We start from the raw sequence: 27,918 nt of genomic DNA, 5'->3' as shown, positions 1-27,918 counted from the left end.
TAATTTCTTTAGTGTCACTTTTGATAGATTTAATGCATCCTTGCTGAATAAAATAATTGCAAAAAAAAAAAGACAGATTGTAAAATTTCTAAATCATGGACAGAGTATGGCCAACTTCTTATTCAAATTGTTGCATATATAGATATTTTCCTACAATAGAAAAACATGTCTTCAACATCCCTCAGTTTGTAAAATCAAACAGAAAAAAAGCATGAATTTCACTCATATCTAACAGCTGCAGTGGAGGTCATACACTTCCAATGTCAGCACGTTTTAAACCATTGCAATGATGAATCTAGCTCCGTTTGTTACTATTAATCATGTATTTAGTCCAAAATATATGATGTCTCAAATATATTAACTAAGCATATTCCAGTAGATAGTTAGGCCAAGTTATACTTAATCCAAATAGGCATCATTCAAGAACAAGACCCAAATCACTCAGTGCACACAAACACTGATCTGTGCCATACTGGTCTCCGAGCTACTTACCATAGCGGAGGAGTTTCGTCGCGAGCCCACAGGTGTGGTGGGGAGGGAGCTGAGAGACGAGCTGGCGTTGAACTCCTCTGAGCTCAGGTTATCAGAAGCATCACTCAAACCGCTGCTGATGGAGCTGCTCTCGTCCCATCTGCACACACACACACACACACACACACACACAGAGAGGAGATAAAGACGCTTAGAAGAATACAGGAAAGGTTGAATCATGCAAGAAGGAAGTAAACAGCACAGCACCACACCCAGGACATACACTATTGCTCAGAGGTTTCAGGTATCTCTTCTAAAATTCCTTTGGAGGAATAACAATGAGACACAACTGAATCAATAGACAGATTAGACCTGGACTGAAGAAATGAGCAAATTCATTCCGTCAGCAAATAAAAATATTACAAACGTAATTGTGACTCTTTTTTTATTATCTCACATTTCAGACTTTTTCTTCAGAATTGCAAGTTTATATCTCATAATTCAGGCTTTTTTTTCCTCAGAATTGCATGTTTTTATGTCATGATTGCAAGTTATAAAACTCATCATTTTGAGTTAACATCTAGCAATACTGACATTTTTTTCATCCACACAATAATATAAAATTAAACAGACATTTGTTTTTGTTTTTTTCAGTTCTGACTTTTTTCTCATTAACATTCTTCTTAGAACTGTGAGGAAAAAAAAAAAAGTCAGAATTGTAGATAAAAAAAAAAAAATTAATTTTATATTACATGCTGGAATTATGCTTTCAGAGCAAACCTCTTCTGAAACCGAAATCTTTTTTTTCAGGAGAAAGATCTGAGTAGCATTATTTGATCATTATTTCATCTCAGCATTGTCTAGGAGAAACAACTGAGATGTTACAGTAAGAAACCGTTTGTCACTTGTCTTTCCTGAGAACGCTCATGCTCCATTACCTGACCCAGGAACAGACAGCAGAGATGACCACACAATCTCAGTTCAGATCTGGAGCAGGCTTGCATTCACTTCCCCAAAAACACTGGAAGGGGTGTAGATGCAGAACAGACTGATGAGTGGTGACTGGAGGCTTTAAAATGACTGTACTGTTCTTAAGGTCAGAGAGTTTATGAATGGCAAAGCATCGGTGCAGAAACTGCAAATGGGTTTCTCTGGCAAACGTTACAGCTTTTTTGGGATTTGTCCATCTGTTTTGAAAGTGGGAAACCCAAACTAGGATCATAATGATTCATCTTCTATCTTTCATGACAAAGATGTGATTTAGGCCTGAAACATACAAATATATGTATGTGAACGCAGATGCTGTGCAAGATCTGTGCACACTTAAAATCTTTCCTCTCCAAACTGTCCTCATTACGTCCTCATTTGTGTTTTTTTGTTTATTACGACTTTAATTCAATGACACATTAAGAAGCAATAGAAAATAAAGAAAATAAAAATTTAATATAAAAAGGCTGGGAATAATTATATTCTTAACTAAAAACAGTGAATTAAATGGACATTTAACTTTTACAAAATAAAAAAAGTAAAACAACAACTACAACAAAAATAGATTCAGATACATGCATGCATAAATAAATAAAAACACTCTTAAGAACCTATAAATTAAATAGGTGTTTAACTTTCGAAGAAATAAAACAAAAATAAAAAAGGATTTGATAATGGCATTCTTGATAAAAAGAAGATTTAGTAAAAAGATGAGGAACAAACTCAAAATTACAGTTTTAAAAAAGATTATGAATGTTTTTATCCTTAATTACTGTTATAAAACTCTTAAAATGGTAACTCAATTCTTAAGTTACAGTAAACTTCATTCATTAAAATCAATTTTTTGCTCATCTGAAGAACCCTATACAGTGAAAGATGATTTTGGACCAGAAGAAGGTTCTTTTATGAACCTGTGTCATGATCACTGTAGATGTCTGTCTGTCCGTCTGTCTCTATCTGCATCACGCTGCGTATAAAGTACTCTGTGGTTTCCGACTCAGCAGAGTCTACGGAGATGGAAAAGGGAATTATGGGTGCCAAAGAAACAGAGGACAAAAATGGCTTGTTGATGTTCGGAAGGACAACTTAAGGAGCCAGCAATTTGTGCTAATTACAGGTTGTGCGGCACCGAGGGGAGAGAACGGACTTGCCTTCATGTCTCAATGGTTAGAGACAACTCCCGCAAAGACATTTCTTAATGCTTTTCTTTTCCACATCAGTTTCTATTTCCACCCGTTTGAAATGTACCAAAGTCTGTGTCAGCTAGTTTTATTCTCATTTGAATGGAAATTGTGATTACCATGCTGAGATATTACATAATGAGAATCATTTTTTTGTTTTTTCATTTTCTAAAGAAAATAAGAGTGCCACCATGTACAAAACTCACTGTCATGAAGTATTTTAAACTATTAAACAATTAAAAATCTTTTAATTAATTGGAAAAAAAGTGTTAAATTACTTTAAATTGATTTAAATTGCATTAAAATAGAACATAATGTTAGATAACTTAAAGAAAAATGTAAAAACATACAACAAGATGAAATCCCTAGTGTAGTAAAATCACTAAAACTAATAAAACTAATAAATAAAATTACAAAAATGTATATATATATATATATATATATATATATATATATATATATATATATATATATATATATATATATATATATATATACATATATAAGTAATAAAATAAAAATAAATCAAATACTACAAATAAATTAAAGCTAAAAGATAAAGATAAAAAAACAATACAAATGTTAGATAACTGAGAAAAACATGACTTTTTTTTTAATTTGTAATGTTTTCTTGGTAACTAACTGACATAAAAGTACTAAAATTAATAAATAAAATAAAAAACATATGCTTTTAAAATGTAGGTCATAAAGCTATAAAAATGGTTATTAATTGAAAAGGTTGAAAAAAATACAATATGCTAGATAACAAAGAAAAACGTTAAAAAGAGCAAAAATGTGACTTACTGAATTAAAAGCAGAAAAGTACAACAATTACTAGTTCCTGTGGCTAAAAGGTCATGGGTTCAATTCCCCGGGAACACACATACTGGTAAAAAAAGCAATGTATAGCCTGAATGCACTGTACATCGCTTTGGATAAAAGCATCTGCTAAATGCATAAATTTTTTAAATTAAAACTGAAAAAAAAAAAAAAAACTTTAAGCTAAAGAATTATTAATAGAATGAAAGTGTATATAAGGCAAATGAAAAAAATCTAAAACATACTAAAATCAAAATAAACCTGAAGAAGTAAAAATCTAAATATATACAATACTGTAGTGTACAAAAAAAACAAAACAAAGCATTGCAGACAGTGCGTATACAGCTCAAACACACAGACACAAGCTGAGGTTGTTCACACAAACACTGTGACTGTCGTCTGAGAACAGAAGATTTGCTTCATCAGTAATAAAAGTCCTGCTCTGTTCCCTCTCTCAGGAAACACATATTGGGCTGAGAGATGTTTCACGAGGAACCGCTGCGGTCTCCATCAATCTCATTTGAACATTCACTCAGGAAATCATTCATCACAGCCGCTGAGAGAGAAAAAACAGACGATGACCTAAGACATACAGCTAGTTACTTTAGTAGCTTTAAAGTGCACTCTAAAGATCCTGTCCAGTTTCTGATAAAGAGACAGCAGATGGGTGCCAGAAATTCAACGTGATGGTGACAGTGCTTTGGATATTATGAGATGGCATATTATTAGTGTCTGTATATTTTACAACTTATTTAACAACCTAGTTTACAATGGTTACAGTATTTTTCTGTAAAGATTACAAACAGTTTTTATTATGAATTCTATTTTCCATGAAGTAATCCTGTATTTAATTCCAGTAATTCACTGTAGTTTTACTGTATATTTTAAGAATTGTGTTTTTCATCACCGACCTATTACTGTTTTTTTTTTTTTTTTGACTTTTGACCATTATTTATACTGTCATTCATATTTTTTTGCTAACAAAAAACTAGTCAGCTCAGTTTGAGAATGTGGAGAGCTTCAAATATTGAGCAATTGTTTTCTCCTCCCAACTTTAACCCATATGAAAGGCATCTGGGGCTTTGGGACAACTCCCAGCGTACAGCACTCATATCAGCTGAGACTCTGTTTTGAGTTACACCCATATTGGAGAGAAAAAAAGGATTCAATCCATTAGTGACACAACCAAGAGCATGTTGAGTCTTGAGCTATTTCCAGGTGACCAATTCAAACAGGCTTGGTTCCTCCAACAGTAAACTGACTAATAAAATACAGCGCCACTTCAAAAAGAAGAAAATCCTAATTAGCCACTCAAGATTTGACCTTGACCTCTGTAAACATGAGCATGCACTTGCAGGTTACTGTTTTTCTCAAACTAATAGAGTCTCCCTGTTTCTTCTTTGAAGAGAATATTAATGAACTTTTTTCATAATACACAGAATATGCACAACGATGTGATTAATACAATAGGCTAAAACACACTGTTTTACATTAGCAGTGTTGTTACTGTTAACTGAAACTATTAAAGAAATATAATATAAAAATATAAAGTATAATATTTATAATAAATGGTAAATCAAATTTTAATTATGATTAAATAAATGACAATAGCATGTATCAAAATTATTTAAATGTGAACCTAAATCAGCAGTGTATGTTGTTGTGAATTTAAACTATTAAATAAATATTTTGCATGTAAAACAATTAAAATAAAATATAAATAAAACAAAATAAAATTGTAAAGGTACAATAAAATAAAAACTACTGAATTAAAACTAAACGTGAATTAAAATTTAAATGATAAAAAAATGTTAAATAGCAATAAATAGAATATAATTTATACATAAAAATACACTCAGTTAAACAGCAGTTCAGTAAATTATTAAATGTATTTATGTTTTCATTGTTTTAATGTTGTTTGTTGTTGTTATTATTTTAATATTACTATTATATTTAATAACAATAACAAAAAGTAACATAGTTCATTAGCAACTGCAGGCTGCAACTTGATGCATTACTACAATATTTGACTATAACGTTCTTCAAATGCAACTTATCCAATCAGAATTTAGAACGGAAAATATCAGTTTCATAAAAAAGTATATTGCAGTTTTTGATTAAAAAAAAAGTATATTACTGTCAAACGTTTTCTTCCTTTCGTAATTGCAAAGCAAAAAAAAAAAAAGCCTCGACTCACTTTGAAAAGAACATGGTCCTGTTCAGACGTGCAGATGTCATGAGAGGGCGAAACTCTCCGCGGGCGAATCCCTCATTCATCGCTGATCTCTCCCGGCAGTGAGTCACATGAAATCACACACAGTCATCGTGTCTTTGTTCACGCTCAATCCAACTCACATCCATTGAAGCTATCTGACTGAGACCAGGAGTCCCCCTTCCACAGGCAACACCCCCACCTCCCGGACAGACCCTAATCATATCCAGATGTACCGAAGCGTCCAGCGAGGACAAATACAGCCGCAGTCGTGCTGGACCTGATGAAGACCACTGACTCTAGCTCTTACAGTGCACTTACTGAATGCTGGACATTTATATGAATCTTGCACATATACAAATATGGTGTTAGCGCAGTGGATAAGACACACGTCTGTGGTGTGGGAGACCCGGGTTTGAATCCACTGTGAGACACCAATGTGTCCCTGAGCAAGACACTTAACCCCTAGTTGTTCCAGAGGCGTGCGACCTCTGACATATATAGCAATTGTAAGTCGCTTTGGATAAAAGCGTCAGCTAAATGAATAAAATGTAAAATGTAAATGTAAAAATATCATCTCCATTAAAACTATCCATATATATCCACACACACAATTATTATACACTCTATAACAACAGCATAACCTTTCATTCAGTTATTCATGCAAACCCTCCAAGTTAATACCACGCTTTGTTGTACTGTACATGTAATGCCACACACTTTTGAGGTATTATGGATTACCATATACTGTAAAAAACCATGGCAGATGAATATTTTAATAATTCTGTACCATGGTTTATGCACGTCCATTTAAATGTTTGGTGTCAATAAGATTTTCTTTTAAGAAATGAACACTTTCATTCAGCAAAGGATGCATTAAACTGATCAAAAGTGACAGTAAATACACATACAAATACACACTGTTTTTTTTTAACTTTCTATAAATCAAAGAATCCTGAAACAATCCACGGAAATATGAAGCAGCTCAATGGTTTTCAGCATTGATAATAATCATTTCTGAAGATTACGTGGCACTGAAGACTGGAGAAATGATGCTGAATGATGATAGCTTTGCATCACAGAAAATAAATTACATTTTAAAATATATTAAAATATAAAACATAAATTTTAACTTGAAATAATATTTCACAATATTACTGTTTTTACTGTATTTTTGATCTAAAAAAAATGCTGCCTCAATGAGCAGAAGAGGCTTCTTCCAAAAATATTGTAAAAATCTTACAGACCTCAAACTTTTGAACAGTAGTTTATAAAAACACCACAGTATTATTAATGTAGCATGGTATCACCACAGTGTTTTTATAAAGGGAATACCTTTATAATGCTTTACATATGCAGTACAAGCTTCATGGAAAGTGTTTTGAGTTTTTAGATTTACAACACTCTACATCTACTGAAATACCGGTGAGATAAACTTCTGGCTATGTGTCTGAACCAGCTGAAGCCAGGAACGCACAAACTTTCCACGACAGACGCGTTAATGGCTTTTCCACATCGCCAAACTCCCTGCAAATGCACACGGAGGATTTGCACACATTTATCTCTGTTCACCTTTGATGTGGAGAGCTTCTGCTTCATTCACGCCAGAGTCCAGCGGGGAAAGACTCGATGAGCAACACATGAGCTCGAGAAGGACAGTGGAAAGCAGGAATATGTTAGCTCGGAGCGAGTTATTAAAGTGAAATGAAGCTTGAGTCGTTTGTTGTCCATCTCAGTTCTTTCATGTGGCTCCAGTGGTGCCAAACCATGTCTACACACACACACACACACACACACACAGATATATATATACACCAGACACACTGTGTGTGGCCCGTGTTCCTTCAGCCACAAGGTTACCATCTCTAAACACAGATAATCATAACATGTAAACAGCATCTTTCTGCAAATAGCAAACGGATGCATCTTTACAGCCCTATTAATGTATTTCAAGGCTTGATGAAAGTAATGCATTAAAAACCACACTGTATTTGCACCTAATAAAAATGTGCATGTTCATAATTTTTTTTCTTTTTTTCTATAAAGTTTCAATATTTAAGATACTCAAAGGTCCAGTGAAACTCTTAGAACAGTCTGTTTTAGTCTAAAATACATCATGTTATGGAAGTAAATGGGTGTTGTTTCAGTAAAATAAAATCTACAGAATAGCACATATGTGCATTAACTATTTATTTGTGTGGTTTGGCATTACCAGAAACACATAACGTCACTACAGCAGTCCAGAAAGACTGCAGTGTACTTGTGCAACAAGCCTCTAAATACACAATAATTGTATTCTGGGATTCAGACTAATGCAGTGCATGAGTAACACATCATTCACTTTTATACTCTTGTGTCAGGAATACATTTCAACAATTATTAAATGAAGATTTCAGCCAAACTATAAATCCAATGACTTCAGACCGCGTTTACACGAACAAATGCTCCATGTGTTACCGTGTTGGACTTTCATGCAACAAAGTGCTTTAGAGAGTCTTTTACACAAAGCATCTGTTAGATCGAGATGTAAGATGGTGAGTTATGTTCACACAACTAGAAACAAATTATGTGAGTATCTCAAACCACAGCAAATCAAGCCTGAAACATTAAACAAAGGCATGCACACTTTCTGTGCACGTGCTCAGAGGAAAGCTTCAGTGTTCAGAGGTTGCTCTTTCAAAGCTCAAGAGAGACTTCTCAGTTAAGAATCATTTAGGCATCAACTTTATCTGAGACGGTTCTCTTGGATGGTCTTTAGGGATAAAAATAACCACAAATAAGTGTATATAGAGTTATAAAATGGATAGCTGATCAGATCATTTGCTCTAGAAATAGTTCTGATTTGGATTGAACGTTGTTGTACTTGAGCAAATCTGAGCATTTAACTGCTTTAATTGTTATGATTTTATCAGCTGTTTGGACTCTCTTTCTGACGGCACCCATTCACTGCATCCATTAGTGAGCAAGTGATGGAATTTCTCCAAATTAGTTTTGATGAAGAAACAAACTCATCTATACATCTTGGATGGCCTTAGGGAAATTATTTAGCATATTTTCATTTTCGGTGAAGTATTCCTTTAAGCAAAGTCTTCATTTAATTTAATATGAATATTAAGATATTAAACATAAAAAAATGTTCTTTTGGGATCTCTGCATGGAGATAAAACCTTTCTTCACTTCTTAACCTCAATGCACAGCACACAGATTTGCACCGCCACCGGAGAACCCTAATAATAGCGATAATTGTCTGACACCCACATTAAACTCCACAGCAGAGAGAAGCTGTGATAATATTCCACCGACGGGTGTCTCCCACACATGCATTCCACATTGTTCTGTGCTGTGCAATGTTTTAAAGTACATGGAGCAGTGTTGAAATCACCATCTGATTGGCATTTCACATCCTGTAAAGTAAAAATCACACACATGCTAAACTAAAGAGCTCTGCAGTTACAGTACGTGTCCAGCAGGGGTCACAACATGTGAAGTAAGACCCTCATCACACCCTCTGATCACAGTCAAGTCTGTCATGCACGTGAGGTGACCACACATAGAGAGTGTGTATGTAATGGGAGTCTTAGAATAATAGCCCTCAGGACCTCAGACACCTCTCCAGATGTTGTTATGCTGTGTTTATTTGTCTGTAGGACAGCTGATGTCCACATGCTGAGAGATCTACGCTGGTCATCTTTCCTCTTGTGCATAAATTTGTAAGAATTTAACATTGTTGCATTTTTGCATTATTTTCAATTACAGTATTTCCTGCAGTGGTTTAGAATAAACCATCTGAAGATCCACATTAATTATATGCATCCATTAATGCATTTAGCAGATGCTGTTATAACAAAGCAATTCATAAAAGAGCCAACAATAGTCATATCACACAATTCCAGGTTTATTAGACAACTAGATGAGTTTTTTTACTCCTCCTTTACTTTTTAAAAACCATTTATGCTATACCCACAATGCAGTTTTTTAATGCCTGATGTAATTTGCACTCCCAATGCCTTGTAAAAACCCTGCATGGAAAGAAACCGGAAGCAAGCTGATTCTGAACTGATTACGAGCACATTCAGAATCAATGGCACACAGGCATTCATCAGCCTCTCGCTGTGATATGCAGCCATTTTCCATCAGCAGTCACACACACTTTCACTGGGTCACCGAGAGTCAGGATGATGGGGGTTACCATGGCAACACATGCGCTGCTGCATGTTCACAGACACACCCGCCACTGCATCCCTACAGTGCATCGCCAGACAAAGATATTCCTTAACCCTTTCAGATATTTCTAGTGCAGATATATTATAGTAAAGATAAGGAACCTGAAAAAAACAACAAGGACACAGATCTGTAAACAGCCAACAACAACAAACCCTACCAAACACATAGCAACCACAGAGCATCCACCTAGCAGCCCGAGGGCAAACACTACTGTATTTTCCGGACTATAGATCGCACTTTTTTCATATTTTGGCTGGTCCTGCGACTATATTCAGGTACGACTTATTTATCAAAATTAATTTGACATGAACCGAGAGAAAAGAACCAAGAGAAATGAAACTAGAGAAAACATTACCGTCTCCAGCAGCCAGAGGGCGCTCTATACTGCTCAGTTCTCCTGTAGTCTACACTGAAATCATAGAGCGCCCTCTCACGGCTGTAGACGGTAATGTTTTCTCTTGGTTCTAAATAAATACGACTTATAGTCCAGTGCGACTTATATATGTTTTTTTCCTCATCATGACGTATTTTTGGACTGATGCGACTTATACTCATGTGTGACTTATAGTCTAAAAAATACGGTACTCATATGCTCTTTAGGAATGTAAAAACCTATTGATCTAGTTACTATTTCCAAGTGTCAGCTATGGTAAATAGATGATCCTGGGTGGGCTGTTGGTGTTGTGTGTATTCTAAATCATCAACTCATTCATTGCCAAAGGAAAAGCTCTCTCTCAGTCTCTGAAATGTCAGACTGACGGATTGAGGTCGAGCCCACAGTGTGCATCCTTTGATCTTTCAGCATCTCAGAGCACTGACCATCACTGACCGTGTGACAGAACTCTCAGCACTGATGGGAGTCATTGTACAAATATCCTCTCATACGAATGGTCAAGCTTTAGGGTGAAATATGAGAGTGTAATATCTGGACCGCAGGGACATATGGAGACCAGAACATGGAACGGCACTCAGACCTCAGAAGATGAGACGATACAGAGAAGGTTAAAGGACCTTCATGAGATTATTTGGAGTGTGATATCTAAATCAACTCCAAAATCAAAAAACTAAATCAAAAAGAAATACACAAAATGCAGATAAAATGAAGCCTAAATATTCTGCATTTGGGAGGCAATTATTTTAGCACATTTTACCATGAAATTAGCACTATTAAAAATGTATGTATAACGAAAAGAGATTTTTATTTAATAATAAATCACACACACACACACACACACAAACACACAAACAACAACACACACACACACACACACACACACACACATATATATATATTACAATACATATTTTTTTTACTTTAAAGAAATTGCTTTAATGTAATAAGAACAAATATATAATATAATATAATATAATATAATATAATATAATATAATATAATATAATATAATATAATATAATATAATATAATATAATATAATATAAGAATTATTCGTCTCACAGAAATTAAGATTATTTCCATAAGCAAGAATTAGGGAGTGAGAGTATGTTTAATTGTCCTAATGCTGATCTTAATGCTGGGAAAATATGCTTCTTGTTCTAAAAACAACTTATAACAAAACATGAGCTTGTAAATCAGTATATCACTTTGAATTATCATTAAAGATCCAGGAAGAGTTTAACCACGAAGAGGAAGAGAACGGGTCACTATCCAATAACAGTCTCAGTCTCAGTCTCTCAGATGCAATCAATACATCCTACAGTATTTGTCCAACTGCAGTCTTAGCTCTTGCCTATATCTGTAAACTGAGCACAAGCTGCAGGAACAGAAAACATCAGCAGCTGGCTTCAACCAGTACTTATTTACAATTACTTTATCTAGCAAAATCTTCCAGCTCGGCTCATGCAGATATGATTTTGTGATAAACTGTGCTTTTTTTCAACATTTATTGACACAAACCTCCAAACTAATCACCTGGCTCTTTAGTGTTTTTCACAGGGTTTATTTTTGGCAAACTGCATGGAAAACATTAGAGGTCAATCTAATCATAACATTTGTACAGCCAATCCAAAACACATCCAAAGAAACGGCTGAACCCTTTTTCAGAGCAGTTCAAGTGTGGGTCAAATTGACTCCAACACAGCAAGAGGGCTAAGACTGGCCCAATAATGTAAGAGACAGTTCCTTCGATTGACCCAAGGCTCTCTGATGATCTGTACTATTGAGGTCTGTTCTCTCTTATGTAAGTTTCTCTCGCTCTCTCTTCTCACTGCATTGAAGCGTCAGTAGAAAGTGAGAACGAGGGCTGGGTTTGATCACCCCACCGTCATGCAGCACTCGCTAAAGAGGTTAAACTCTACATGAGCCGCCCAGGAGAACTGGCCTGGATTTCATCATTTCACTGTGCATGCAATGTGTGTATCCGGGGGTGTGTGACCGAGCAGTGAGCTGTGAGGATTACTTCAAACTCTCTGTTGAAAAGGAGGAATCAGAAAGACAATCAAGGCCAATAAAGGAGAGGCTGTCCTCAGATCTGGGGATGACTGAGTTCAGATCAGACTCCTGCTGCTGCGTGCTGACCGAGTCCAAGAGGAACACAAGGTCACTGTGACACGCAGATTACAATCAAATCATGGACTTATATGAATGATCTGAGACCTGGCAGATATGATTCAACCTTGCAAAAGGACAAAAATGGTGACTGGGTGCTTTGAAATGCTGCAGGTTTGCTGTTGAAAAGGTTTAGCTTTTTTTGGAGTCAATTAAGGTGTCTCAAAAGAGTGGAAACAAAGGAGTTAATTTGTACTTACTACTCTGTATCCTATCTCCTGTATGAAATCCAAAAATGATTGGGGTTCTGATTCCAAAAATAGTGTCTGTTTCGCTCAAGCATGTCACACTTTTTTGATATTTGACCGTTTTTGTTATTTTGATAAGTGCATTCAACCTGATAAAAAAAAAAAAATCATGATTTATTATTCAGTGTTATTTTGTGAAGCAAAACACTGTAAATGATGGAGAGTTTTCATTGCTCTTTTTGAACTCAGTATCATCAACTTAGGTAATGTTATGCATTTTCTGTAAATCAGCAGATTTGTTTTGACGGTGTTGTTCAAGGTGCTCTAGAGGGACTCGCTGTAATGGATAAAACAATTGCTAAATGCCTTCTTGATTATTTGCTAGTATTTTGGTGTGTGCAGTCTCGCTGTCAGCAAACCTGCTAAATATCAAACCAATGAACACAATAAAATACACTAACTCAGCATGACCAAGATCAAAACGGTGTATTGATGATATTTATATTCAGCTACAACTGATGTACCTTCTCATGAAGTTACACTTCTTTATTTATTTTTGCTTCTCATTTGCATAAAGCGGAGCATTTCTCACTTTGACGCTCACAACACATCCTCCAGTGTCAATGCCACACTTAATAATCAATATTATTCAACTGAACCAAGAGTGTTTAAAAGATTAAGGTCAGTAGAAAAAACATTCTATGAACATTCTATTCATCAATGAATCCACAGAAGGTTTCCACAAAAATATTAAGCAGGACAGCTGTTTTCAGCACTGATAATGATCAGAAATGTTTCCTGAGACGTAAATCAGTATATTCGAATGATTTCTGAAGATCACGTGACTCTGAAGACCGGAGGAATGATGCTGAAAATACAGCTGCGCATCACAGAAATAAATTACATTTTACAGTATATTACAATAGAAACCAGCTGTTTCACAATATTACTATATTTTTTAATCAAATAAATGCAGCTTTGGTGAGCATGAGAAAAAAAATCTTACAGACCACAAACTTTGCAGACTACACAGATTTCGCAGCTGCAACAAACTTCCAAAGAAATTAAAATATTACACACTGAACTCCGTCTACATAAGTTATGGACATTTTACACCATCCTATACAAAAGTCTAACAATCCTGTAGCAAGGTTCTGAAGCTGTGTCATCATTCCCAGCACTACACACTGCTGACTTTGTCATCTAGTGTACTTGCATGACAGGATAACAGTCATACTGCATCTCATTATAGCATTATGAACACTTTATATCAGACATTATGAACGTCTTCATTATGTAATAAACAATGACATTATTAGTTTTCTAACAGTTCAATTTTTAAAAATAAATGTTCTTTATTGCCATTAATGGTTCCAAGAAGAACATTTAGCATCCACAGAACACAAAAGGTTCTTTTAAGTTGAAAAAGGTTCTTTGGATTTTTAAAAAGTTATTTTAACTATGAAAAAAATTTTCTTAATGCACCAAAAAAAGCTTACTCTCAAAAATAATGCACCAAATCAATGCAACCAGATGCACCAAAAAAGGTTTGTGCTCTCAAAAAGAAAAGTTCTTTAAATTATTAAAATGTCCTTCACACCAAAAATAAATAAGTAATGGATCTTTGAAGAACTGTGCACTTGAAGGTTCTTTGAGGAACCCAAAATGATTCTTGTATTGCATCACTACAATAACCTCCTTTTGGAAGTGTACTTTTTAAGAGTGAAGCAATAGCAATAGTAGCAAAGCAACACATGCAGACACTCACCCATTGGCCAGATTGTCGTCATCGTCGTCATCATTAAGGCTCTTGCAGTGTACATCAGAATCACTCAGGTAACCAGACTTGAGGTCTCTGTCTCCGGCATCCAGTCCTTCGATGAAGTTGGTGCGTGACGTGTGGCTGAGGCGGCTGGAGCAGCGGGCAGGCATGGTGTGAGAGGTGTACTGAGACGAGGCCTTGCTGCCCGACACATAGCTGCTGCCCGCTGAGGACGGAGCATCGCCGGCCTGCAGACGAGGACTGGACTGTCCGTGCCGCCAGGAGAGAGGAGAGGAGCGGTTGGAGAGGCTGGAGATGCTACGAGCGTTGGTTTCATCGCTGTCGTAGCAGACGCTGCTGTCCAGACAACTGTAGACGGAAAGAGATGGTCACTGATGCATGCAAAACACAACATAACAGGGCTGCTGGATCGGATGAGGGCTACAGGAACTCATGGCCTGCTAAAGAAAAGAATGCATCTGTGTTAGAATTCATCTGCTGACGATGAAGATTGCATAACCAGATGCACCAGCTCAAATGAATAATATATCGGCTTCCTTCACCATGCTATTTTTACACACTTCTCTCAGGATAATTCATCAGACAGCTGTGAAATGCAAGAAAATGCACTCGTGGGTTGAAATATCTGATGCACTCGAGGCATAAAAAGCACACAAACAGAGTGGTATTGGGTTATTTGGTTAGTGTTATTCAGCTGAAGGAGAAATGTTTAGTCTGTTTTCATTGCTATTGGGTCAATTGGTCAATGTAACTCGGTTGCAAACAGGTCTGTTAATAATTTCAATCTGCTGTAGATGGGTTATTTTAGGGCTGAATGATTTGGGAACAACTAATTTCAAACTAGTTCAGATTTGCTGTATTTGTTTTTAGAGCTGCACAATTTTGCCATTCAAACTATCTAAAATAATGATTATTATGATTAAATAAAAATATAAAAAATACTCAATGTACTATAAAATAAAACTGCACATTTATGACAAAATAAATAATTTTATTTTTCAAACATTAAATCATTTAGCTTTTATTTTGGTAAAATTAAAATAACTAAAAGGAAGAAAAAAGCTCTAAAAACCTCTCCTTTGTTGCAATATACCTAATCATTTTTCATATTTGTTTTCTGTTGTCGATGGGCTATTTAAGAGCTGAATTATTTAGCGAAGGAAAATAGAAAAATAATAGGATAAAAAAATAAATATATAGATATTATAAAAATATTACAAGAATATTATACGAATTTGATCAAATGTACTGTATTAAAAAAATAGATTATTAATAGGTAATAATACTACTGTACTGTAATATTCAGCATCTAATAAAAATAATAATGTCTTAAATAAAGTTTTTTAAACGTTAAATCATTTGTTTATTTGTCTTTGTAACAGCTTTATAAATGCCTCTTACTACACATATTAAAAGGCGCTACCATTTTTATTCATTGTTCAGTCCTAGGTAAAATAAAAATCAGTTTTACTCATATCTGTCATGTGCATGCATCTGAATTCTATATCAGTGTTGATAATGAAATGGAATGAATGATCTGGATTCTTGCTGGCACTCATGGCAGACCTGGCATTATTAGTGGAAGACCCAGATTGGTGATACAAGACCACATGGGAAATGTTACTGTAATTTCTCAGTATTTTCAAAAAACATCTGAAAATAGCACACATACAGTACAGCCTTATTTCACTGCACTGGAGCAGCCACTCCCAATCCTTCCATTCGCTTTCAGTGCCACATCACATCCTACATGAAGCCAAAGCAAAGGTCCTGCTCTCTCCAAGGCGCACACGGTGTGCCAAGAACATTTACTAAAATCAACAACGACTGTAATGGCAAAAGCAGACTTGAACTGGATCTTTACATTTCTAAAATAATAATAATAATAATAATAATAATACTATAAAGTAAGTAATAAGTGCATAAAATCAGTACAACTAAAACTATAATATAATATAACTAATGTACTTTTTATTTTCAAACATTAAATAATTTAGAATAGTTTTTTTTTTTGTCAAAGAAAAAATATCAGATTGCTGTTTTTCTGTTTTTTAAAGGAGTTTCAGGTTTGCTTTGCTTGCTTGTAGGGGCTGTACAATTTGGCATATGATATTTTGATTATATATAAATAAGGCAATGAAATATTAATAATTATTATGACGATGATTTTATTATAATTACTATTATTAAAATATAAATATTGGAATGTGAAATGTATTATTGTAATAATACTACTGTACTGTAAAATAAAAGCTAAAATAAAGTGAATTAACTGAAATAAAACAAGATATAAATATTAAACTTAATTTATTTCAGCTTCTTTCCAAGGATATATTTCTCTTTTTTATTTAGTTAATCTTGATGTACTAAAATATATAACTATAATTATTATTATTATTATTCAACTTAAAATAATAATAATAATAATAATAATAATAATAATAAAACTTAACAACAACAACAACAACAATAATAATAATAATAAAACTTAATAATAATAACAATAATAATAATAATAAACTGACAAAAGCACAACACAACAACTTAAAGTACATTTTAATTACAAAAATAAAAACAAATTCAAAATATTAATAAAGATTATTTTAGTATATCAATACAAAAAAAAAAAACAAAAAAACAACAACACTGTGTTGTTCCAGGTTTTGATTAAATACTAGTCACAGATCATTAACGAAACATGTCGAAATTGATAAAATACCTGTTAGTGAATGCACAACACATGACAAACCATTTTCCTGAACAAAACAACACTTGAGAACATAAAAGTGTCCATGTGGTTCAGTAATGAATCAGATTTTCTGATTTAAAGCGCACATCTGAACAAAGTGCAGACTCTGTGTAGTGCAGCAGGTGTTTGATAGGAATCGACAAGTTCAGAAAAATCAATCAGTGCTCCTCTGTTCAGAGTGGTATTAGGTCATGCATCTCCATGTCTTGAAGGTTAACAGAAGTATCCCGTTACAGAAAAGCTCATTATGCACACATACATTAGAGTGGCTGTGATTCTGTGGGTTGAGTGCGGTTAATCTGGTATGAATCATTTTTACGCCAGTGCCATCAAGTCTTTGGAAGCTCATCAGTCTTACACGCGTGCTGCTTTTAAACTGGAGCCAGCGTTAGCTGCAGGTCTAGTAAGCGTGTTATAGATCTGCTCTGTAACTTCGGAGAGCAGTGAATGGTTAGCCTACAGGGAAAGGTTTGATGTTAGGAGGAAAGGACAGGCTGAGATCAAAGTTAGCATAATTGCTAGGCTAAGCACATCTAGCATTCATCAGTAAGTAGCACAGCATCTATCTTATTTTGTAACTAGCACACACATTTTCATTTATTTGTAAATGTGCATGCGTACATATATAAATAATGAGGCGTTACATATGTACAGTAATTACATACAATATATGTAGTCTTTAAGTCACTAAGTTACTCTCTCTCTCTCTCTCTCTTTCTCTCTCTCTCTCTCTATATATATATATATATACATATATAATGTAATATAATCCAATTGTAAGTTTGATCGCTGTACATGTACATACATACTTATATACATACACATATAATGTTAATATAGTTATTTAGTTCCTTTATATAAAAATAAATATATATAGAATGACCTACACAGTTAATATACAGTTATATATAAGAAGATTTACAGATATTATATAAAGTTTATATATAAAGAAAATTATATATAATTTTAATAACTATATATATTATGAAATATTCTATCTCTCTCTCTCTCTTTCTATATATATATATATATATATATATATATATATATATATATATATATATATATATATATATATATATATATAATCATCCAGTTCATATAGTTAATGCACAGTTTTCAAAGAAACATTCTAAAAAAACTCTGAACATCCTGGTAACATTGCAAAACACCTTAGCAATGTGAATGTTTTCCATGGACAAGCACTATTCAAACTGTAAAAGTCCAGTTTTGTATTGCTGGAGTCCAGCTGATTTCTGTGTGTGTGTGTGTGTGTGTGTGTGTGTGTGTGTGTGCATGTGTGTGATGTTATTCATTGATGGAAAGTGTTTCACTGTGTATTTGTGAATGTGGCAGCCAGGTGTCTGAACGAATGAAGTGGCAACTCTCCCAAAAGACGTGGGAGGCTGAATGGTTGTGGAAAAAGTAATTGTTTGTGTATAATTTAAAGCCTTGTTTATATTCATGCTCTTTGTGACACAAATGTGCGTGAAGATTGTTTCCAAAGAACATTTAGGATTCCCTGAAAAGCAGCAGTGAATTAGTCTGGCAGTGATTTGTGATGTCATGAACATGTGCTGGTTCTCTCTCACCTCTGGCTGAGCTGAGTCCCTCGCAGACTGGACATGGTTTCCTCCAGGTTCTGTCTGAGGTCCAGGACATTCTGAACTGTACGTTTCCTTTGAGACTCGGGATCTGCACACATAATGAACAAAATGCAATATACAGTAAGTATGCAAAAAAACAAAACAAAAAAAAACACGTAATTTAATACCAATTATTTACATTTTATGTTATGTGTATATATATATATATATATATATATATATATATATATATATATATATATATATATATACACACAATACAGTTGCACAGTTGTATGCAAATTTATATTTTTTTCAGCAAAGGATGCATTAAAGACATTTATATTGTAATGAAAATTCTATTTTAAATAAATGCTGTTCTTAATAACTTTCTATTCATCAAAGAATCCTATAAAATAAAATGTATGACAGTTTTCACAAAACTATGGAGCAGCACAACTGTTTTCAACATTAATAATAATCAGAAATGTTTCTTGAGAAGTAAATCATCATATTAGAGTGATTTCTGAAGAATCATTTGACACTGAAGACTGGAGGAATGATGCTGAAAACACAGCTGCACATCACAGGAATAAATTACATTTTACAATATATTATTCAAATAGAAAACAGTTATTTTAAATCACAGTTTTTCACAGTTTTACAGTTTTTACTATATAACAATATTGTAAAAAAAAAAAAAGAACATAAAATTATCACACAATTAGTATTTTGAAAAACATTTCGTAGGTTTCTACACCTATATCTCTTCAGATAGTAAAAGATGGCAAAGTTTCCAAAGTTGCACTGAAACATGAAGTTGAGATTTTAAAGAGCCAACAGCCTTTCGTTTACATCACAACCCTCGAAAGATGAAGCAGATTTTGCAAGCAGCTCAACTTTTGCTGAAAGCTAACAGTCTTTAACAACTGGACATTAACCTCGGAGTCAGCATAAAACGAGCCGAATGCCAACAATGAGATTACGAGTAGCAGACAGCCTCATATCACATCACCCACACTGACAATGAGAACAAAGAATCAAAGTCTTTCGTCCAAACAAATGAATGTTTTCTGTACAAGTGGTAATAAACCGCCACACAATCTCTTGAAAACCTGCGTGGGCGAGTGGTCAACATGTCAACAGCATGCCCAATCAATCCCATGGTGCAGTTAGCCACGATGCCTGGCCTGACATTATTAATGACCGGACTGCTTTACAGACAGCGAGAGAGAGGTGGTTTACAAGCATTACTGGACAGCAGATAACTCGTGTCAATCAACTACATTCCCATGAGAGAATTAACACATGCTCTGGCTAATTACATCACTAGAGAGACATGCATGGTGGAATCAGTGAATCAGGTGACAAGATGAGAGTATTTCATTAGTTTTCATTGCAAGGTATGCATTTAACCATTGCAAATAGACCAGCTTCACGGACAGAAAAAAGCATCACAAAACACATTTTAAATCGATTAATTTACTCCCATTATGCATATTAACACTGAAATAAACAGTGTGCAATGCTCCAATGCAATCTCCAGCTCTGCTGTCGACTGCATGGGAGATAGAATAAAAATGTCACTTATGCTCTTTTCCGCACATATCTGCAAGGGCAAACTGGACCATAGCTTCATGTGTAGATTTTGTGGATCACAAGGTGCAACTCTGCTGCAGATGTGAGCACTGGTGCAGTTTAATACATTTAAATAAGGTGTATAACACAGTCATATAAATAACCAATCAAAAACGTGAATTCCAACAGTAGATGCAGGTAACAGCATTTTTATCATATATCATATATCAAGTATTTTTGAGTGAATTGGGAGTAAATGTTGTGTATACACTGCAAAAAATATACAGTATTTTTGACTGTTTCAGTTAAAATGCTTACTTGATTCACTGCTGCATAAAATATGAACTTATTGTTTTCATAGATTGAATCTTGAATATAACTGTATTTGCAATTGTTGTAAACTTGTTTATACTGAAAAACATGTTACAAAATCAGTGTAATAATATGAAATACACTTGCATTACTGTACAGATAAACTCTAATGCAAGTTACAAACTTAGTATCTTATGAAATGCTGATTCTGACATATTTATTTTAATTAAAGGGATAGTTCACCCCAAAATAAAAATTTTGTCATCATTTACTTACTCTTGACCAAACAGTTGATGGTAGCCATTGACTTCCATAGTTTTTTTTCTTTTCTTTTACATTTAAAAGTCAATAGCTACAGTCAACTATTTGGTCAAAATATCTACTTTTGTGTTCAGCAGAAGAAATAAACTCATACAGGTTTGGAACAACATAATGGTGAGTAAATTATGACAAAATTGTCAGTTTGGGTGAACTATCCCTTTAAGGATAACAATATATCTAGAAAACAAGATGATAAAATAAAAAATAAAAAGTATATCTATAATGGTATGCTATCAGCTATCTAGAAACCACTGAAAAATCAACATGATCACAGTAGCCTCATAAAAGCTCAAATCTCTTTCATAAATTGCTGTATATATTCTGGTTTATTTCCAGACTGGCACAAAGAGGCCAAATTTGGCCCTGGTCCTTTTTTAACTCACACTATTGTCCCTAATACATATTTTAAACATTTCCGTCCCCCTACAGGTTTAGACCCTCGTCCAGCTTTGCAATACAATCATAACTGTGAATGCACAGAGGAAAGCAATGAGCGCTAATTCAGTCTTATGACCAAAAGTGGTGTGCAGATGTTATGAGACATATACGACTCATAAGGAAGTCTATTATGTAGCAGTTTATTATGCAGAACAAATGAGCATAAACTCTATGTGTAATTATGATTATAAAAAAGAAAGTACTTTGATATAGAGATTCAACTGATTATTCTCAGAGACCTTGTGATTAAAAGATCCTGCATGAAAAAGTTGCCCTGTAGCACATAGTTTTCTAAATTAAGGGGAGAAAGCTCTGCAACCACTCTAGTGTTGACTATAATTATACTCTGTATATAAATATAAAAGCATGGTAAAAATCCTAAAAGAATGCATGCAAGATTCCTATTGGATTATCTACTTGAAACTGAAACCAAATTATAAATAAAAAAATAATTTAATAAAAAAATTAATTAATACAATTTCCTAAAGCATCCTAATGGGAATACAATGCTGATAGAAATATTCCAAGAGAAATTCCAAAAAATATTTTTTTTATGTTTGGTTGTAACTTTATATTCCCATTAGGATCCTTCAGGATTGTTTCCAAATTATAATTCCGATCAGAATCCTATATGGATTATTGACCAAGAGCTACAGAGAGCATTTTAATAAGGCGTTTAATCCAGGTCATTTGTTTACTCTTATTAGCCTTTAATCCCACCACTGAATAATACTGTGCATTGCAGTGAGAGGAGAAGAATCTAGGATTCCACACAAAAAAAAAAATTGCAAGAATTCAGCCCAGATTGGTTGTTTAAATATAGAAGGTCTGGACACGGTTGAAATAGAGGTCATTCATTTGAGAACTAATGCACAAATTCAGGGCATGCTTTGTATGAAAAGATGGCACAAACAAAATGGGATATTTGTTTTAAATGCAACAAATATACTTCCTGATTAATGCAATTGACATTGTCTCATTTGACATTCACAAACCATAACAAAACCTATACATTATCCATCCTCAAGTAGTCCAATAAAATATAATCAAATTCTACAGTATGCAACAGCAAATTATCCCTAAGGAAGCTTAGTTGAATTTTATCCCACATCCCTACAAAGAGAACTCCAGTGTGAGAGGTGATCATGCATGCATGCTTTCATTCACGTGTTCAACAACAGCATTTATCAGTGTCTACAGATCAAGCCATAGTCAAGCGTGGGTGAAGACAAACTACTGTACAAACTGAATTCATTATGCCCCCTCTTTGTATTCCACGGTCTCTTCCTTTTCTCATTCTACCCGCATCCCTGATAGCAGCCATTACCTCATTACATATGAGAGCAGAGCGGCAACACCAGGCACCAGACGGCACCAGACAGTGTGCAGAGCATCGCCCCCAAGCATTTTGTCATTCAATCATTGGATATATGCCAAGGGGAATAATCTATGAGTGCAATTTCCACCCCACAAGTGCGAGAGGCGGCGGATGCACATGCTATCCAGAACAAAGCCCTGCATTGTCCAGCTGTCCAAGACCACCTTTAGAATCACGACAGCATGCACTCGTTGGAGATTTTCCAGTCAGTTCTTGCTATTCAGCAGCCTTGACACCAATGGCAGCTGCTAGTAAGTGGGCGTGAAAGCAAAAAAACCGTACTCACCGAGCATCTGACTGAAGAGCAACTGCTCCAGGTCACCGAGAACAGTGACCACCAGCTCCGGGTCCACCTTGAGGAAGGGTTTATCGCCACCTTCCTCACCTTGACCTTTAGGCTCCGGGTCTCCGGAGCTGCCAGCTACTGGCTTCTTCCCACTCGCTTTGGCTTTGCTGGACAGGATATCGTCGTCGGACTTGCAGTCGTCGGACGTCTTGCTCAAGGGTTTTACTTCCACGTAAGGGCCTCGAGGGATCCGACTTTGGCCTTTTCCCAAAGCACCAGGTGCTGCAAGCGGGGTGAACGTCTTGGGCTTGCCCTGGAAGAGGGAGTGGTCTGATTTGGACAAGTTGCGAGAAAGTTGTGAACCACCCGCTCCTCCGCCGGCCCCTGGTTTGGGCTTGCCCATCTTCAGGTGTCCTGAGGCAGCTTTGCTCATATCGTCGCACCATTTGGGCTCATAGAGTTGCATCTTCTTCTCGGCATCCGTCAGCACGGCCAGGTTGGTCAGGGACCTCTGTTTCCGAAGGCTGGATGGCACTGGGATGCGTCCCTCTGTGCTGCCCACGCGGTACACCTTCAGCTCGCTCCGTGGCACGCTTTGTGGCACGCTGGACTTGCCCCTCTTGGCAGCCATGCTTGGATCTTCCCTAGACGTCTCCTTGCTCTGCCTGACTTTTATTCAACCCCCAAGCGTCTTCCTCTACCGGAGAGCCATTAGGGCCGGATGAGAGAAGAGCAAAAGCATGGAGGAGACGACGAATGTGCAACTCTTGCTCTCTTGCAGGGAAGAAAATGCTAATTCGTGTGCCATTTATTTTCCCTGTTCCTTCTTGTCAGGCTGCAGCAGCTGCTGCCCTGGTTCTCCTTTTCTCTCTCCTCTTTCTCTCACTCACTCGTTTTCTCTCCTCTCTTCCCCAGACAGTCTTGCCGCTGAGCCGTGCAGCAGCCAAATGACAGCAGTGCTGCACGCAACAACAGTCCCTCCCCCCCCTCTCTCTCTCTCTCTCTCTCTCTCTCTCTCTCTCTCTCTCTCTCTCTCTCTCTCTCTCTCTCTCTCTGTCTCTCTCTCTCCAATCGGTTGCATTTTCCGGTGCGTCTCTCTCTGCCTCAGCAGAAAGTGTAAGCTGATAGGGAGAGCTGACAAACTGCAACACTAGAACGTAAACTGAATCCAGTACATTGTAGTGAGTATTTTCACACACACTATTCCTCCATCCCCATTGTTTCGCCCCTCCCCCTTCCATGATCCAATGCTGAATACTCATTGAAATCACAGTTATATTCACTAAATAAATTCATCTAAATAAATAGATAGTGTTATATTAATCCATCTATCTAAATAAACTGCCTTTAGTGGAATAATATAATAATGCATACATTAGCTCTATAGTTCTGCATATAATCTAAAACAAAAATTGCAAAGACATAGCAAAATAGAACAAGAAAAATGTGTACGTCTAACATGTCTTCAAATTTATCATCCATCTATTTATAATGTACATTTTAGTACTATAATACAATGACGCAATATACTGTCATCACAAGTAACATCACAAGTATGATATTTGTTTTAAGGATGTTTTATCGAAAAACAAAACAAGATATTGATTAACAATAGGATCTGCAAATGACCCAGATATATCTCAACCCCTCAAACCAAATCTCAAGGTCAAAATTTAGCAACACCTGCAAACCTATAAGATGACAGTCAGATATTATACATTAAATACATTTAGTAGGATTTACCCTCAAAGTGTAACCTTAAATGAGTCAATGGAACAAGAGTCACAATGCTGTATATTCTCCGAAAAACATGCATCTCTTATTAATATAGATCTAGCTTCTCCAGTAAATTAAACTTGTTGCAAATGTATCTAGATATGTGTAAAACAAACAATAAATTAAGAATAGGATTGTTTTGCAATAAATTTTCTTTAATAAATCAATCGAGTCCAGATGTTTTCCGTCACACCTCCTTCAATCTCCTCAACCTATCCATTTTCACTTCATAAACCGCTGTGTTGTTTTTAGATGGTCCCTAGCATCATCACTCGTGATATTCCATACACATCTCTCTAAGGAGTTCACTGCAATGCTTCGCTGGAAAGGCGTCACCATAGCAACACTGCTTCCTACATCACAACATGCATTAAGCCGGCTGTGTCTCTCCATGGAGCACATCTTCACCGTAAATAAGGTAACAGCATGCCACAAATCCACTTTCTGTTTGTCTTTACCGCTTCACAAATGAGCCTTGTTAGCCTGAGAGGAGCCTGGCAGTGACTTAAACAAATCAACCATAACCAGCCTGATGCAACTGACCGGTTTGGTACAATGACTTAATCAAAATCTCAGCGCGCTCCTGCAGGGGGTCCGAACACTCGGCCAGACACATGCTAGTCCAGGGGCATGTGGGGTAATTCTGATGTTACTGATGAGGGATAGAGGCCTGAGAAGAATGAGGTCTTTTGTATGAAGTCGTCACAAGTGACCGTGTCGTTCTGTGGGGGATTTTTCCATTGACATCATTAAAAGAAGAACATACTTCTCTTGGGCTGAACTGCTATCGCAAAACGATTAAATAGTCCTTCATTTTAGTTCGATCAATAAAAAGCAGGTCAACTAAATCTAGAACAAATGTTTGAGTTTGTTCTGAGATTTCTGACGTTTAATTTGCTGACTTTGGATTCTTGCCATATTGAGGCACAGTTTGAGACATTGTTGATTGTTTTATGAAGCAGATTAAAAGTCTCCATTTGCTCTCAATTTATGTAAAAAAAATTAAGATATTTATCTTTTAAAATTAGTTTCGCATTCGTTTAATCTCTATTATGTGTGAGAATGATTACAAATCATCCAAAAATATATATAAAATATATGTTAATGTGTAAAAAATTGAGCAATTAAAAAGACCTGAAAAATATTTATTTGTTTTCTATTAGGTTAAAAAGAAACAAAAAGATAAAAAAGAAACAAATAGAAAAAAAATCTATCAATCTATCTATCTATCTATCTATCTATCTATCTATCTATCTATCTATCTATCTATCTATCTATCTATCTATCTATCTATCTATCTATCTATCTATCTATCTATCTATCTACATTAAGACCTATATTTTTAAACAACTGATATAAACATATAAAAATAAATAAATGGAAAGATCAAAAAAGTATTTATTTAATCTCAATGTCAAAGAAAAATTAATAAAATATTCAAATTATTGTAAAAAAAAAAAAAGTGAGATACTAAAAAGATCTGATATTAAAGTATATTTTACAAGGGAGATACTAAAAGTATATCAACTCAATCTCAAAGCCTAAGAGAAACAATTGAGTATTACATCTCAAAAATCTCCATTTAACTCACTGATGTATAAAAGACACAACTGATATAAAACAAAAATCTTAATCAAATTAATCTTATTTCTAAAATAAGTCATTTTAAAAAGTGAAAAGTAGTCTGTCAAGTTAATCTTAAATCTCAAGGAGCAACAGCTGAAAAAATATATAATAAATATATAAATATATATAAAATAATATATATTTTTAATTGAAATTATAAATTTAATATATTGTCTAAACAAAGCATTTGATATATTACAGATATCGCAAAACTCTTAATTAAACTCAATACTAATCAATTAGAAATAGATCTGAAAAGTCTCTAATCAACTTTGCAGCTGTCAGAAAAGGTATTAAAAAGACCTGTTCTTTTATTCCCTATGAGAAATATACTTACATTATAACCCATAATATATTACTGTATGATCTGACACTTCCACATATCAGCGCTGGATTCTGACACTTTAGCGTTTTCTCTTCATGAAGAATGAAACACACGTCCTGATGTGACTACCACCCGCCCTCTCTCAAGAGAAAGCCAAAGGTTCTCCAAACATCTGGATCCCATCCGGAGGCTGTGGTTGGCCAGCAGCGCAGATGTTTGCAGACATGAGAACATCCCATGGGTTGCTGGCATCTGTAGCCGGTCAGCTGCTGCCATTACACCACACTGATGTATTACTCAGATGGGAAAAGCCCGGGTTTCATTCAGCGTTTGTGTGTGGATGTGGCAACATATGGCTGTGCTTGTCTATCTGTTTGTTTGTTTGTTCACATGCCATCATTCCTACATTAAAATCACACCCCTATGAAGAATTACTGACTGACACAATTTAAACCTTATGCTCACAAGTCATAAAAGTATTTGTCTCTGGTGCACATATGATGGATATTAATGTGAAACTTGTGAACACAGTCTGTAAAATCGCAGCGTTGCACATTATTCTCATATCTGAAAATATCTGGAATAACAATGTGCATGCTTTAACACTTTCTTCTACAAACTATATGTATATATATATATATATATATATATAAATATGTGTATATAGTTTATATAGCATATTAAGTATAAGTAGTTTATAGGTTCCAGGAATTAATTTTTTTTTTTTTTTTTTTAATCTCAGAACGCAAAAAAAACATGTCATTTTCTTGATGCAAAAACTAAAACTAGAAACTAAATAAAAATATATATATATACATATCCTTTTTTTTGTGAGTGAAATATGAGATTCCCAAAGGAGCTCTGATCTTTTTTAAATTATATTATTAAAATAGCAGATGTTATATTAGACATTTACTATGACATGCACACGTTGCAGTTTCATGGAAATAATGCATATGCCTAAAAACAACTAAAAACCATTGTTAACTATGGATGGATACACAACTGTCACAACAGCTCATTTTACAAATGCAAACCTTTCCACACATTATCATGGCATGTAACATCTTAAAGATATTTCTTGAAAACAGTCTTCTACACAAACACCATTG

The 27,918-nt window shown here is 35.0% G+C and overlaps 1 protein-coding gene and 1 long non-coding RNA gene across 10 annotated transcripts in view; one reads left to right on the top strand and one right to left on the bottom strand.

The window, feature by feature from the left end:
* LOC113050151 (neuron navigator 1) overlaps positions 1–27,918 on the bottom strand; it is a 56,594-nt gene that overhangs the window by 23,619 nt on the left and 5,057 nt on the right. For 5 of the 9 annotated variants that reach the window (XM_026212866.1, XM_026212867.1, XM_026212868.1 and 2 more), the window contains exons 4-6: positions 18,773–18,875; positions 14,417–14,779; positions 493–631 (exon numbers count right to left, since the gene is read on the bottom strand). In XM_026212866.1, coding sequence (XP_026068651.1) covers positions 493–631; positions 14,417–14,779; positions 18,773–18,875 — 605 coding nt within the window. Of the gene's footprint in view, positions 1–492; positions 632–5,655; positions 5,957–14,416; positions 14,780–18,772; positions 18,876–23,079; positions 24,078–27,918 lie in introns of those variants that run through there. The other 4 variants (XM_026212871.1, XM_026212872.1, XM_026212874.1 and 1 more) reach the window with 2 other exon arrangements.
* On the top strand, positions 24,151–27,282 carry LOC113050153 (uncharacterized). Its single transcript, XR_003276742.1, has 3 exons — positions 24,151–24,260; positions 25,157–25,273; positions 26,908–27,282. It is a non-coding gene; the product is annotated as an uncharacterized LOC113050153 (long non-coding RNA).

The sequence above is a fragment of the Carassius auratus genome, chromosome 31 (genome assembly GCF_003368295.1).
Source record: "Carassius auratus strain Wakin chromosome 31, ASM336829v1, whole genome shotgun sequence".
NCBI lineage: Eukaryota > Metazoa > Chordata > Actinopteri > Cypriniformes > Cyprinidae > Carassius > Carassius auratus.
This window is presented reverse-complemented; position numbering and strand designations above follow the sequence as displayed.